General features: G+C 46.3%; 1 protein-coding gene across 1 annotated transcript; it reads right to left on the bottom strand.

The window, feature by feature from the left end:
- Positions 1–1099: 1099 nt before the first annotated feature.
- LOC124676540 (18.8 kDa class V heat shock protein-like) lies at positions 1100–2020 on the bottom strand. The gene is made up of 2 exons (XM_047212582.1): positions 1731–2020; positions 1100–1642 (listed from the first exon to the last, which is right to left on the bottom strand). The coding sequence occupies exons 1-2, from the start codon at positions 1918–1920 to the stop codon at positions 1365–1367; spliced, it is 468 nt and encodes a 155-aa protein (XP_047068538.1). The 5' UTR covers positions 1921–2020; the 3' UTR covers positions 1100–1364.
- Between the last annotated feature and the right edge of the window lie 13999 nt (positions 2021–16019).

Raw genomic sequence — 16019 nt, forward strand, 5'->3', positions numbered from 1 at the left:
AGATGTTTGATCAGAACCTATGGCATGGTGATGTTCAGTCATGCCATAAGTTCTGATCAATCATCTCCTGACACTATGATTCCCGGTTACAATCATCGGCCTAGTTCAATCAGAAACAACACAATCTAGAACAAACTAGCGTGACTCATTCCGCACAGCAATCTGAACATGCTAAACCCCAACACAAAAAACCTTCCCCTCTTTGCATGCACAATAAGATCTGGCTGTTTCAGCAATCCACAGTCCGATCTAGGAAGGATCTACCGCAATCCGATATTAGAGTAACATGTCTAAGCAAATTGAGACCGTGAAAAGCAAGAACTGGACAAGAACAACAAGAAATAGGGACGAACACCGGGAAAACATCAATCCGAACGCTATCCTAATGGAAACCCTAGCAGATCTAATGTGCATGTCGTCACAAATGACCGAGAATGGCATGTTATGGCAGAACAAGTACGAAGGTGAGAAGGAGAGGTCGTTCCCGCCATTGTTCCGGCCGAGGACGAGCTCGAGGTCGCGGGGACCTCCATATGCCGATGAAGACTGCGGAGCAGGTTGCGGCCGATGTCGTGGTGCTGCTCGCCGATGTCTCCTCCTCGGTACCGGTGCTCCTCCATGCGGCGGTGCGGCGGATTGGTCGGTGGGAGGGGAACCGCCAGGTGATGTGACAGTTTGGGGGAGGTCGCGAGTGAGAGGAAGAAGAGAGAGCGGTGGCCCTAATTATGGCGCGTGTTCCCGAAGGGCCGTGATTTCCGCCTCCCTTCTCCACGCGTGCAGCCTTCTGGCTGCAACGGACCTGGCGCCGAAGAAACTGTCATTCCGGGCGTTCCTCCAGGACATGTACCGGGGGTGCTTTAAAACCCGTTCATGCAAGAACGCAGTGACCTGCACGCATCCAAACAGACCGAAATTTGTTGGACCGATGCAAGCCAAGATCCATCCAGCCTACCAAACACGCCCTGATTGATTCCACTATGTAGATTCTTTTAGGCGGTTTGAGGCTGTCCCTATCTAAAAAGCAATTGTGATACATAAGAAAAAACACGCGGCTCCACCACAACCATAAACCGATCAATATAGATTCTCTTCGTCCGAATTCAGAAAACGATGCTTTCACTTAAAAGCCTGGCAACCAAATATGAATACAAATAAACCCTTTGTTAAAAAAAAGAATTACAGCCATAAACAAAGATGAGCTGATAAAATATGACAAGATACTGTCGGTCGGCCGCACACTCTGACAAGCTAGACCTTATCCATTCTTAACAAGTTCACATGCGTACTCAGATTTTTTAATTAATAAATAACAAACTATAGGATACATTCTTCTGATCGTCTGCCATTTAGTAATCCATTTGAATTCAGGCTGCCCGAGCTACGGAATCGCAGGCCGGACCAGGCCCGAGGAGGTTGACCACGGGCCGGGCCCGGGTGTGCATCCTGGGCACCGTCACTGTCAGCACGCCGTGGGCATACTCGGCCGAGATGCCGTCGGCGTCCACCATCCCCGGCAGCCGGAACTTCCTCGCGAAACTGCTCCGGCGGCCATCGACATCCGCGTCCCCGGCGTCCATCTCGGTGCGGATGACGAGGTACCTCCCGTCCTCGACCTCCACCCTGATCTCTTCCTTCCTCACGCCTGATATCCAACACCACCATGTCACAACTCACAACCAAATTGAAGAAGCAGTAGCACGAGAAAAGCAGGAGCTAGTCGAGTTACTTGCCTGGGAGGTCGGCGGAGTAGAGGTGCGCGGCGGCGGTCTCGTCCCAGCTGACGTGGTTGGGCGGCCGCGTCGCCGGAGCCGGAGGTGAGGAGGAAGAGGCTAGGAGGGAGAGCTGCCACTGCCACCACTGCCATGGATGGACCGCCCGGAATCTTGGATGCTGCTGCACCTGCTCAATCGGGTAATCCATGGGAATCTTTTCTGCTATTTTGGGGTAAGCTAGTGCTGTTGGCTTTTGCCGCACTTGCTCTCACCTCACTCGCTCTAAATAGCAGGGCGACCAGGGTGCAACTTGCGATTGCGGCGCAGCATGTGCGGAAAAGAGGCGTGGATCAATGGAGAAGCCGCTATCGTCTGCGAATAATATCTTGGGACGGTTGGTGGACACGGCCTAGGGTGGACCCATATTATAATATAGGCTTTTAAAAGAAGGAAATTTGAAATGGAAATGATTATGATTCTTTAGTATGTTTTTTGAATTATTGTGAATCATGGTTGCTGAAGTTTCTTGTGAGCTCTCCCTATCTTGCATGTTGGATTTGAGCGACCTTTCCTTTTTTGAACAAGGAGTGCCCCGAAGGGCCAGGAAGCTTCTCATTAAATCCAAACGGAGGAGGTACACAATATTACAAAGGACCCCATAAGATCTGAATACACATATAGGTCCCTAGCAAATGCAGAAAAGACCTCACTGAGAGATGAAAAAAACAATCAGGTCCTTCTCTTTCCCCGCCGTCGAGCCAGACGTCTGCTACGCCGCCGTAATGCAGAGAGGCGGGGACGAAACCACTTGCCTCCACGCAGCCGTAGTATGCGACTGCAAACCTCAGGAAATACCTCGCAAAGGAGGTTGATTTGCCGGAATCCATCGCCGGCAATTGGATAGTCCATGGAGTGGCCTTGGAGCTGCTCAAGAAAGTAACTTCCCACCTCCGGAAAGCAAAGAAAACACCATCGTCACCATCTTCATCTTCCACCTCGCCTCCACGGCCGGCCAGGTCGATGTCGAGGATGTCAAGGGCGCATCTTTGCAACCCGCAATGCTTATTGCATGGGGGCTTGGCAGGAGTAGCATACGATTCCATCCCCCACCTTGGGGACTTGACATCGCAGCTGCTCGGCCATCCACCGATGCCGCACCAAAACACCAGGGACAGAGAGCCCCTGCTCATATCCATCAATCCACCGTCCTCCATCCGTCTTCCCCACCCCTCACCACCACGGCCGGCCAGTGGGAGAAGAACGAACAGAACAAACATGGAAATCGAAGAGGGAGAGCAAACCTTGGGCTTATTGACGGAGATCCTTGGGGGAAGGTCGAGCGGCGCCATCTCCGACCGCCGGAGCTCCTTGCCGCGCCGCCTCCACCACCAAACACGCTGGATCTTGCCCAGAAGATCAGGTGCTAGACTCCCAAACGACGGCATCCAGCTGAAAACACAAGACCTGAACCTATCTACAGAACCGGCGCCTCCCCCTCCCCATCTCCGGCCGGCAGCGCCGCCGGAGAAGGGACGGGTTTGGCCCGGTCGCCCTCGGTCAACGGGCAGAAGAGAGGATGGGGGCGGAGAGGGAGGAAGAAGGAGAGAGGAGCGAAGCGGTGCTAGATAAGCTGTGACGAGATGAGTGATGCGTGCAGTCGACACGTCCGTTGGGAACCCCAAGAAGAAGGTGTGATGCGTACAGTACCAAGTTTTCCCTCAGAAAAAAACCAAGGTTTATCGAACCAGGAGGAGCCAAGAAGCACGTTGAAGGTTGATGGTGGCGGAGTGTAGTGCGGCGCAACACCAGGGATTCCGGCGCCAACGTGGAACTCCGCACAACACAATCACATAACTTTGCCCCAACGTAACGGACGAGGTTGTCAATCTCACCGGCTTGCTGTAAACAAAGGATTAGATGTATAGTGTGGATGATGATGATTGTTTGTAAAGAACAGTAAAGAACAATTGCAGCAGTTTGTATTTCAGATGTAAAGAATAGGACCGGGGTCCACAGTTCACTAGCGGTGTCTCTCCCATAAGATAGCAGATGTTGGGTGAACAAATTACAGTTGGTGAAAGTATAGAGATGGTAAACCTAGAGGGGGGTGAATAGGTTTCTACAGATTTTAATTCTTTCTTTGCAATATTAGGCTTTGCGGAATATAAAGGTGAGCCTAATGCAAACTAGGTGAAGCAACCTATATGAGGATACACCTAACTCGAGCACGAAGGCTCTCACGAGCGATTAAATCACAAGTAAGGAGTTCGGTTAGAGATAATCGATAGCACGCGGAGACGAGGATGTATTCCCGTGTTCCCTTGCTTTGCAACAAGGTACGTCACGTTTGGAGGAGTGGAGGTCCCACGAAGGATTCCCCACGCCACGAAGGCTCACCCTATTCTCCGGAGCCTATCCCACGAAGGAATAGCTCACTCACTTGTGGTAGACTTTGAGGTAGCCTCCAAACCTTCACAATCTTGCCCGGAGCAAATCCACAGCCCGGATGCTTCCGCACTCCTCTTGCCCACCTAGGGTTTCCAAGGAACCCTAGGAAGCAAGCTTCTCAATGAATACAAGGGGGAATGAGATTTGGCTTGGTAGAACGGTAGATCGGGTCCTCCTCTAACGATTCCCCGGAGGGATTTGAGTTTGGGTGGAGGAGGAGGGAGATCTGAGGCTTTTGGTGTTTCTAGCAATGGAGTAAGAGAGAGAGAGCTCAAGAACAGCTTGTAGTGTAGTGCCTAACTGTTCAGAGGTAGGAGAAAGCCTATTTATAGTGTTCTTCGAAATATGGCCGTTGGTCACTTGCCACCTCAGCATTTTCCTCGTGAAACCCGGTTTGACCGGGCTACAGACCGGACAGCCCGGTGGTGAGGCCGGTCAGACCGGACCAGTGACCGGACGGCATTTGCTGGTTCTGGAGCTCCTCCGGTTGGCGGCCGGTTAGCGCCCGATTGGCGACCGGTCGACCGGGCCGTGCGCCGGACCCGCCGGTCAGTAGGCCGGTTGACCGGTCGGCAACCGGATTTCTTGTGTTCTGCTGGAGACTCCGGTTGGCGGCCGGTCGACCGGGTCGTGCGCCGGACTTCCCCGGTTGGCGACCGGTTGACCGAGCCCAGCGCCGGACAGTCCGGTTGCAGGCCCGGTTGGACCGGGCAGCAGACCGGATTCCTGCTGTAGACCCCTTTTTGATTGTTGTTGAAGTGGGGGGTCTCCTTTAGCCTTCTTGTTACTTTGATACACCACTAGATGACCCGGTGCGCCCCGGCGCACAGGCAAAAGAAATACTAAAGTGTAATCATAAGTCGTAATCGGTTAAAAAGGAGCGTTATTTTCTTGAGAAGTACATACAAAGAGCAAAGAATAAATGACTACGGGCAAATAATTTATGTCTCCGACCAAATGGAAAAGCGAGAACCACAATACTGAAGTTTCAATATAAGAATGGCAATAACAGCAATTCTCGTATGGAACTTTAGCTACTTCAACTAATGTTGAACGGCACTCGCCAAAGCAAGATAGTATTGTAACTCATAAGTTTTAGTCAGTTAAGAAGTAATGTTATTTTCCTAAAAAGTACAAACAAAGTAGCGTTATATTCGTGGCGCTCTTCTGCTTCCGCTCAACGGGCACTTGCTCTCTCCATGGCGTCCAAATCGAATCGAGCACAGTATAGGCATGCGGTCTACTTCATCATTCCAAGAAATGCATAAAAACTATACCATTCAGGATCCAAAGCACCAAATGCATTTCTGAAAAATAGAGTATGCAAATCTTCAGATCCAGTAGTCATATAGTTATTTTAACATCTAAATGGCAGCAATAGCTGCAGACAATATCATGCAATGTACTTGGTATTCAGTACAAATTTAATACTCTGAAAGTTGAAGGTGAAATGAAAAAAATGAAGCCTTGAGATTGTTATATAAAATCCTCAAATTCTGAATGTACGCATGGAATTGAACAATTTGAAAGCCTGAAACCTGAATCTTTGTATAAAAGAGTCTCAGTTGATTATGTGTGAAACCTGAAATATTGTATAAAAGACTCTAAGCAAAATACCATTAGTCGCGCTAAGGGAAAAAAAGAGTGCAAGGAGGCCACCATTTAGGTGAAAATAGATAAATCAACCTTCTCTCGGTGAAAAGATAATTTGTTTGCAAAATATTTTTTATCACTAAGAATTTAAGATAGTAATAGTTAGAAGAGGAGCGGGATCAGCACAGAAATGTCATGACATTTCAACAGAAGATTTAACGATTGGAAGTCCCTGCAATGGCGAAAGAAGGCCAAGAACTGGAAGCAAAGCGGGTTATTGAGAAATATTTTCTTTTATGTACCTTCTCCCTCTCTACACCTTTTTTTGGCCTCGCCGTCCAGAAAGACCTATAGACGCATACCTTGGCCCAGGTGTTCATTTAAAATGTTTCGAGAGATTTTGTAGTACTTTGACAACACTCCAACCCACCTAATTTGGTTCGTGAAGTAAAGCAAGGTAAGCCACTTCTTAGGATTGTACACAATAGCATGCGATACAATGGAATAGATTCCAGTTGATTGAAAGAAAATATATAAGGATTTCGGATCACCTTCGGAAGAGCACGATGGTGTGCCGTGGCTTTGTTCTTCCGCGTCTCCGAGACCTGTCAAGTAATAGAGAAGCAAAGAGCATAAGCGCAACGTCCCGAAATAGATAAATATGCATTTTGTTAACTATATGAAATGTTCATTCATTTGTTACATCCTTCAAAAGCAACCTGACATTGTGCATATATCGGTACCATTCTCGGTTTCTCAGCACTTCACAACTATTTAATTATTTTCAAGCGTTAGTCCCAAACTAAGACACCAACTAATCACCAATTCAAACCATATTATTATCTTCTTAAGAAAAAGATGCATGTACTTTTGCTAGGAGCCCCCGGTAAGCAAAGAAGAGAGATTGTCTTTCAAACATATGTAATTTTCAGTGGCAAATGAATATAGTTCCACTCCAGTTATGTAATATGAATATCCTATTCTACAAAAACAAAAAAAAAGTAGCTAAATAAGACTATGTACGAAGGGTCAAATCTACGTTCATACAACCAATAAATGTAGACATAATAAACCAAAACTGACCACATTATGAAACTTTCCTCAACAAGATGCTAGGGAAGAGTCACATCTACATGTCCTAATCCTTGCTCCTTCATCCGCCGTGATTCAGATACATCACCAAAGTTACTCATCACATAATACAAAGTATATCTTGTGAAGGGAGACAATCCTAACCTTGCATTCCAAATAGCTATTAACATTGTTCTTTTCTATCCTTCGTCGAGAAGGTAACACCTGCAACAATATAAATATACACATAAAAGAATGGATAAAATGAATAGTGTGTTGACAACATCACAAGCCAAAGGGAATACGAGATGGGAACCACACATATGAATCTTCGCCAACAGTCGTTCAGTCATTCACCTATGGGGTTATTTAATCAATGAATAATTTAGAGAAAATTAGACCTACGTATTCAATCATGCCATTGGCACTTATTTGGAGGGGCGTCACTATCTGAATAAAACAGTGGCATGTCATCACCTATCACAGACTTAATTTGCCCCAATTATTTCATCCTATCTCCTATTTCTCTCACTATGCTCTCATGTAATATTCAACGCATCAAGTCTCGTTAAAAATGAAAGAATTATAATCTGTCAAAGGACTGATCTCGTCATATACATATATATAGTCACCGACCATGGTAATATGTTGATCTGATGGAGTAGGGTCTCCCAAGCTAAGATCGTACCAAGGTGATCCATCATGAACCAGGTCTCCTATACCCGGAGTGGCTAAACACCGCAGTGCCGAATACTGCAACATGTGATGAAAGATAACATGAGAAGTGTGGGCAGTAGGGGAGAGGAGAAGAATACCAATACCAGCAGCTCCAGCAAGAAAGACAGCCGGGGAGCACCTGTTCCGCCACTGCCACCACTGCACGCTCCGCCATGCTCGAACGACTATGGAACATATGTGGTGGTGGCGGCAGCGGAGGACCCGACCTACAACACCGCCGTGCTTGCCGACCGCCGCAAGGATGCCGGAACTTGTTGCTAGCCCCTCCCATTCACCTCGCAATCTGGCGCTTTATCCTGGGCAGCTGCAGTATTTGCGCATCGGTGAGCTTCTGGATCTTGTACTCCATCTTCTTGTCTATCGGGCAAACACATAAGCTCACGACCCATGGCCTAAAACAATGAATTACTACAAGTCGTCGAGTTGATTTGCCGTACCAAACGAGAAAATAAAAAAGAACGAAATTAATCAAGAATACCACAAGGCAATAGAGCAGAGGAAGAAGCACAACATACCAGCACAATGCAGGCATCGGCGTGGCCAAGAGCAAAGAGGAAGAGGCGTGCCCAATGTGCATGTACAATAGCCGGTATCATGCCATGCTGCATTTACAATGTGCATGACACTGGAGTGTCCCAAACGGTGATCGCCCTTCATCAGCAGCTTGCCAACAAGTTCTTTTTCCGCCTTGAAAAAAACAAAAAATGGAAGTGAAAAAACTAAGAAAGATTTAGAGTTGCTCAATCTGATATGCAGTCTATATAGGTTGTACAACTGTAAATGAAAATGACAAGTGTGACAGGGGAGAGGGGTACCCTCCGTGTATTCTTAAGCAGAAGGTGAGAGCACTTGTTTATTCGTCCAACAGGAACCATTTCTAAAACAATACCGTGGGAAGAGGAGTCATTTGCAATGGAGCGAGGGGAAACATGCTGTACAGAGCACTCATTAGTTTTTTTTGGCTGCAATATAGGGCAAAATTATTACTATCACACGGAAACTCAGTAACTACATTATCGTAATTCAAAAGCTGACATACATCAGGTGTAAGAGTAGAATTTCCTGATTCATACTCCATAGCTTCACTGAACCATCATCACTCCAGTTACCCGAAAGAGGGGTAAAAGTTCAGAAATTTCAGTTTCAGATAGAAATTATCACATCAGCTAGGCACCATGGCACATGTCAATGTAAACCCCAATTTTGATGTTCCCTAGTTACCTACATATATCTTCTTTAACAAAGTCATTTTAATATTTGGCATGCATGCCATTTGTGAGCTGAAGACATGAGGACTTACATCTGACAATTTCCTATTAGCCTAGCTTTTCAACAGTTTCCTATCATCCTTACATGCTGCCAGATGACCCGTAGAGTAACACGGACAACCTTTGCAGGCAAAAGCTCTGTACAAAATCACTATAACTAACTCTAAATATTGAGGGCATTCAAGGTATTTTTTAGGTTCTTAATCATACAAAATCTTAATAAAAAGCTCTCAAAGCATTTAAAACCAAACCATAATGGATAGAAAGAATGATTGAAATCCAAATTGTTAAGCTGTACTTATGGATTTGAACCTCTGTAGCTAGCAGAATCATGCTTGGAGCCAGGAACAACTTCAAAAGGACCCCCACCATGATTAAGCATAACACATTCACACTACAAATTTAATTTTACAAATGAAAATGACAAGGAACTTTTTATTTCAAATATGCTGTTAGCTGAAAGAGTAAACATCATTCTCTAGATGGAGTACCGATACTAATAAGAACATCATAAGAAGACCCATTTTATCGTAAGAATTGATACTGCAGCAACGAACCAAGTCTTTATTAGTCAGGGATACAACTACAAACAAATATGGTAATTTATTTTTGTGAACTAATCTACTGCACACTGGCAAGTAATTTATTTTCGTTAACTGAGTTTATTTGATGGAAACGGAGGTATCAAATATATATGGATATTCCACAAATGCAAGTATTTTTGCTCCTAGTGCTTTATTATGAAACAAGAGGAGTTCAGATCTAGAATGAAGAAAATCTTCTTGATAAAACTTTCTTCTCTTATTGCACAGACCTGCACACATAATAAAAACATCATTTGGCAATTAAAAGACAGATTGCTAGGGGGCAGGGTTGTCAAGCACACAGCTTAAAAAATTACAAACAAAGATTTTAATATCTTACAGCAGCTTGCATTGGGTTAAGACCATCATTGCACGATACCATCGTAAAACCATTGTTCCCATAAATTCCTGGAAGATGGTGACAACAATAAACCATTATCACAAGACCTAATGACTAATGAGTCCGATACTACTACTGAGAAGAGATAAAACATTACCCAAGTCAAATCAAATTTATCTAATTACTTATACATGAGGATAATAAACTGGGGAAGGTGAACAAGACATGAGCACGTGCAAGAATACCAGCTCGATGCGTGTTCGTCGTCCGCTTTATTGTGGGTGAGGTGAGGAGGGTAATGAAGCACCATTATGTAAATGTATGTATTTTTAATGAGGTTGAATGTTGTATCTCATCTCGTAAATCAAAACTCTGCAGAAAATAAATTATTTGAGTGCTTGAACCCGACAATGGAAAACCTAAAGCATCGACAATACTCCTGGCACAACTAAAATACGAAGTACAAAGAAATATCAAACAACATTGAGCAATTATCAGAAATAAAAATATAACCATCGAGATTTTACCTACCTAATCAGGTAATTAAACTACAACACTGAAATTTGATCATTCCCGTGCATGGGGGCTCTCAACAAGAAAAAAATTGCTTTCACACAAAAAACTATCCAATCCATTTCCCAATAGGATAAAAAAGGCACGTGTGCAATTTTTTTGCAGTGAATATTTTAAGTTAGCAAGTAATAATTTCTTTTCTCATGCTCAAGCCTCCCTCTCGCAGGCTTTCATAATGAAATCAGTAATGTAAATTGGGCAACAGAATAAAGCTGAGCAGAGGAGCTCATGATTTTAACTAAAGACGATGCACAATAGAATTTGCATATGCATCGGAAAGGAGATAGACTGGGGCCATCAAGCAACATCGGCTGCCTCTGCCGCCAAGGAGCTCACGATTAAAAAGGGATTTAATGGAGGCTACTAAGCGAATGCAAAGAAAATAGTCATGGCCCCAAACTGTAGAAGAACAAAATACATGAGACACACTTGTTTCATGCAAGATTTTACCAAAAGTCAGGAAAAAAATCCACAACACAATGGTCTTTACACTGGACACTCCAAGGCCAGTATATATTTTGATTTAGGAAACATTGTCTGAAATGACCGGGGACAAACCGAAATTCCTAAACATGGTACTTATTACCTCAATCGAAGAGACCTCCCCATTCGGTGAACAAATAGACGAACCGAAGCGATGTAGCTAGGAATACTTGTACATAAGGCAACGCTCGTTGCACTTTTCAAGGAATCAACCCTAAAAATTGTAGGATTAAATAATTGGACCACATTCATTCAACAGGTTTATAAGAGAAAATAAAAATAATTAAGCAGGAAAATGCATAGCTTATTCAAGATAACTACCTTTGCTTCAGTAAGCTAGATGATTCCTCGGCCCTCCTCTTTCCCTCAACACACTCTTCTCGGTGTTCTCCCTTTTTGTCAGATCTGTGGGAAAAAAATCATTATTTGGAACATATAGCTCATCTTTGCAATTAGTTGGCATATACCATGTTTGTGTTAGAAGATCAAATAGTAGTGTAGAAAACACCTAATCAAAACAAAGCAACCCACTAAAACCAATCTATATAGTGGAATTTCATTAACCTAACAAACATAATGTTGCATTCTAGGTAAAGCTTCAATGGTATCAGTTGGGGCAACATGGTAGCATGTCCATGGTGCATTTGCACACCTTGCTTACTGATTGCATGCCAGTTTGCATGCAAGTTCAAAGGGTAGCATACTTAAAACGTTGCTTGCACTCAATAATTGTATTTAACCTCTGTGCTTATGCTTCTTACCCTCAGGCTGTACCCGTAGAAGGTGAATCCAGCGGCACCGGCACCCACGATTCACGAGGAGTACCAGCGTTGTCACCATCCACCCGAACACAGTGGGGAGCATCATCATACCAAAGAAGAGAAAATCTGAAAGGATGCTCTCACAAGAGCCTAGCGTTGCAGGTAACACGCAAGAGCCCAGCGTTGAAGGTAACAGCCTAAATGAAAAATAGATAAAACAACATCAAATCATTCTATTCCTTCAAATCAAACATATCAAGTAATTTCACCAAGAGGTGTAATGGGTCCATGAAAGTGCCAACTGTTATCTAATTATTATGTTGCAACATGCTCTACTAGTAAACCATGAAGCAACTTCAGTCAAACATACCACGAACAAGAAAGAATAATTAATCTACCCAACACTGAATCCCAGGCACGTGCATGAACAACTGCAAACATCTACATGCCATTCAATAATTAGCTTATCCGTAAATAAACACTAATCATTTGTTTATCTACAGGAGCATCAACCATAAATATATTCTCCCAGCTCCATATATATTCTAGCGGCGGACGAGAGTATGTGGACTGCAGTATAAAACGTAGCAATATCTGATTCTTGGCCTAGCTCCATAAATATTCTCACTATGGACCAGAGCATGCAGACTGCACTACAATAAACATTACAATTCAACCTGTATAGGCATGTAGTCAACTTCATCTGAAAAGTATGCATTACCATTCTCTTCTAGCTTACTTTTATTCTCTTATGTACCAAATATGCATCACTATTATAACTTATGATGTGTTCACAAGAGAGAAGAATAACCTTGGGTCTTCTTGATACTTCCTTCTTCTCTTCTTCCCAGACCTACACATCGTGTTTAGAAAAAATCAGTTGGCAATTGAAAAGCAGAGTGCTGGAGGTAGAGAGAAGAGGAGGAGGCAGCAAGGTTTCGGAATAAGATTCACCCGGTACAGCCATCGCGCAGCCCGTCTTCGGCCGTGCCCGGCGCTTCCAGTCGCCACCGCCGTGGATCTGCCCCGAGCGAGCCCGTCGCCTCTGGTCGTCGCCGGAGTGGATGCGCCCCGCGCAGCCCGTCTTCGGCCGTGCCCGACGCTTCCAGTCGCCACCGCCGCGGATCCGCCCCGCGCGAGCCCGTCGCCGGAGCAGAGGAGCTGCGACGGCGGCAGCGACCCAAGGCGACGGCTGATGCGGCCCCACCTGCTCTTCGCACGGCGACGCCCGCGGCCATCGCCTCCCGGCGCTCCACGCGCGCGGCGCCCCCCGGATGCTCTCCCTATGCGGTTGCATCCTGCTTGGGAGGAGGAGAGGCGGCGGCACGGGTTGGGGGAGGAGGCGGCGGCACGGGACGGGAGAGGAGCGGCGGCACGGGTTGGGGGAGGAGGCGGCGGCACGGGACGGGAGAGGAGCGGCGGCACGGGTTGGGGGAGGAGGCGGCGGCACGGGACGGGAGAGGAGGTGAGGATTGGGGGAGGAGAGACTGGCTGGCCCCGTCTAGGTTTTCACTGCCCCAGACGAGAAGGGTGACATGAACGAGCATGTGTGTCTGCCTATGACCGGTGGCCCCCGCACGTATAAGGTCCCGTCTGTCATGGACTCGGCAGGACAAGCAAAAGGTGATAAAAAAGCGATAGCATCTAATGGCTGAGGTGAAAAGCGGGAGTGAATCCCTGGCATCCAACGGCCAACGTGCATTTGCCCCTCTCAGGTGCCTTGGATGGCCGGGTAGTGTTAGAACATTTATAGGAGAAATTTATGCCTCATTGCCTAATACCTGAGATTATCCTTATAAATATATTAGGCCAAATACTCTAGCACGGTGTCATTGTTACCAAAATAATGGATAAGGGTAAAATACCCTTACAATCTCCCCCTTTTTGGTATACGATGACAAACCGAGCTAGAGTCACAAATATATATTATGATAAGCTCTAAACCTTGATTCCATATAAGATATTACGACAGCTCCCCCATAATGTGTGCACTTGGAGAATTTGCGTTTGAATGCAAAGTGCACCATTTGTGGAACATGAGAAGCTCCCCCAATATCTTTAGGAAACAAGCATGGTATGGAGATGTGCATATCAAGATATATAAGCATAGCACACATAATCATCCTAACATAGAGTAGCACACATAATAGTCATCCATACATATCCATACACGAATTATTGGAAGTAGCAAATGGTTCTTGAAAAACTCAAAGCAAATAAGCACAAGCCATATAAAATCCAAATAAAGCAACTCCCATGGCTTGTGGCAATAAAGAACCCCGTGGTCCTAGACTCTACTCTCTTCTCCCCCTTTGGCATCGGAACACCAAAAAGGCGAAGAAAAAAGGAGAGATGCTATCGCAGTCGTCAGTAGATCTCATCCCCGGTGGACCATGAGTACTCGCCATCGCCGCGTGCAGCCGCAGGACTCTCATCCTCATCACCATCATCATCAGCAGGGGTAGAGGCACGAGCAGGCCTAGAAGGGATGGCACCATGAGCATATACAGAGTAGTCGAAGTTCTGGAGCATCTCATCGGTAAGAGGAGGCATCTCCCACTGAGGTGCTACCACAGGCTCCATCTCAGGTCCAGGAGGAGGAACAGGGTGATTCCGTGAGGCCATGAAGTCATTCTGGCGCCTCCGTGTCTCCTGGGTCATGGTAAAGGTCTGATGTGCAACATCATTGGTGTTCTTGCACATTTGCCACATGCTTGAGAAGAAGCGAGCAGCACCATGCTTGGAGCGCCGAGAGTAAGCTGGAGCTAGCATCATGATCATGGCGCTCCTTGGAACGGCGCTCAGTGGAGGGCGTCATGGAGGGAACGTCTGGACGAGTGGCCTCCTGAATAGGTATCCTGAAGGGGTCCATGATGACTTTCTCACCAAAAACGTTGAGAGGAGAGGGGACAGTGTAGTTGATGAGCCTCTGAACATACTGAGCATAGTTGGGAGTCATGCGCTCCATAACCGCACGCTTCAGCTCACAGTAGATAAGATCACACCCATCAATCTTCCTTCTCCTGTCAGGATGGCAATAGTACATCGAAGTTGAGGTGATAGTTCCTGACTTCACTTGAGTCACCAGACTTGCTGATGAGGCATTCACGGAACATCTTGGCAAGAACGAGGTATGAGTAATACATCCCAGAGATAGTGGGAGGTCCAGGTGTAGGGTTTGCAGGATAGCAGAATGAGATGTCACCCTTAGTAAGCCTGGACCGTGAATGAATCTTGTATCCGGGATTACGATCACCACCACAACCCATGGCCGCACGGAACTGAGAGTAGGTGCATGAGTACTTGTCCGTGCCAGTCATCCAGGTGATGGTGCGGTCCTCATCATCATGGAAGAACACGGTGCAGTGGAACTGACGGACTAGGAGAGGACAGAAGGTAGGATCCTCATGGTGATCTTCAAGCTTCGAGCACACAAGGTCATACAGGCCCAGACCCTTCAAGGTTTCAACCACAAAGCGATATTTGGTGGCTTCATGCAAGGCAAGCTCTTCAGGGTTGATGGCCTTGGGCACGACAATATAACCATGCTTCATAAACTCGTGGGAATCATAGTAACCATCCCATAGGGCTGCCTGTGTCTTGGTCCAGAAAAACCGATCCCCACGAAGGTAAGTCCGTTGCTCAAAGCGATACAGATTCACCGTCCTCATCTCCTGCCACTCAATACGGTTCGCAAGCCCGGTATTGATAGTTGGCACTATTTCCTCATCCTGTTGGGTTGCATGCTTGTCCTTTCTCCTGCCACCAACAGACTTGTTTCTACCCCCAACTGAGCTGCCACCGTCAGTACCCTGCTGAGCTTGAGGGGGAACGCGGCTACTAGAACGGCGAGGAGGATCAGTCCTTCCTCTCTTGGAAGCATTGCCACGTGCCTCACCACTCCAACTACCTTTATGTCCACATCCTTCTCACCGCGTAAGCTTCATGAACTCAACAGAGAATCATAGAAACCCTCCCCGAGAGGGGGGTTTTTTTGCTTGTGTGTTGGTCCGAGAAGGCCTTGTCCGAACGAGTGTAAGTTGGCTCCTTGAAGCGATACGGATTCACTTGTCCTCCATTCCTGCCACTCAAGACGGTTTGCAAGCCCAACATTCATGGTTGGCACTACCTCATCATCGCAAGTGGACAACTTGCTTATCCTTGTGCTTGGTAGCAACGAGACTTGGTTCGACCCCCGAGCCCAGAGGCACGCCAATATCGGTATCCTGCTTGAGCTTGAGGAGGAACGCGGCTACTAGAGCGGCGGGGAGGATCAATCCTTCCTCTCTTGGGAACACTGCCACGTGGTGGCTCACACTCCAACTACCTTTATGTCCACATCCTTCTCACCGTCACATGAACAGTTGCCCCTTTCGGGCATGGGTGTCTTCATTGGACTCGCATTGGTCATGTTGAATTTCTTGAAGCATGTCCTTCACATATTTTTC

This window comes from Lolium rigidum, chromosome 7 (genome assembly GCF_022539505.1).
Source record: "Lolium rigidum isolate FL_2022 chromosome 7, APGP_CSIRO_Lrig_0.1, whole genome shotgun sequence".
NCBI lineage: Eukaryota > Viridiplantae > Streptophyta > Magnoliopsida > Poales > Poaceae > Lolium > Lolium rigidum.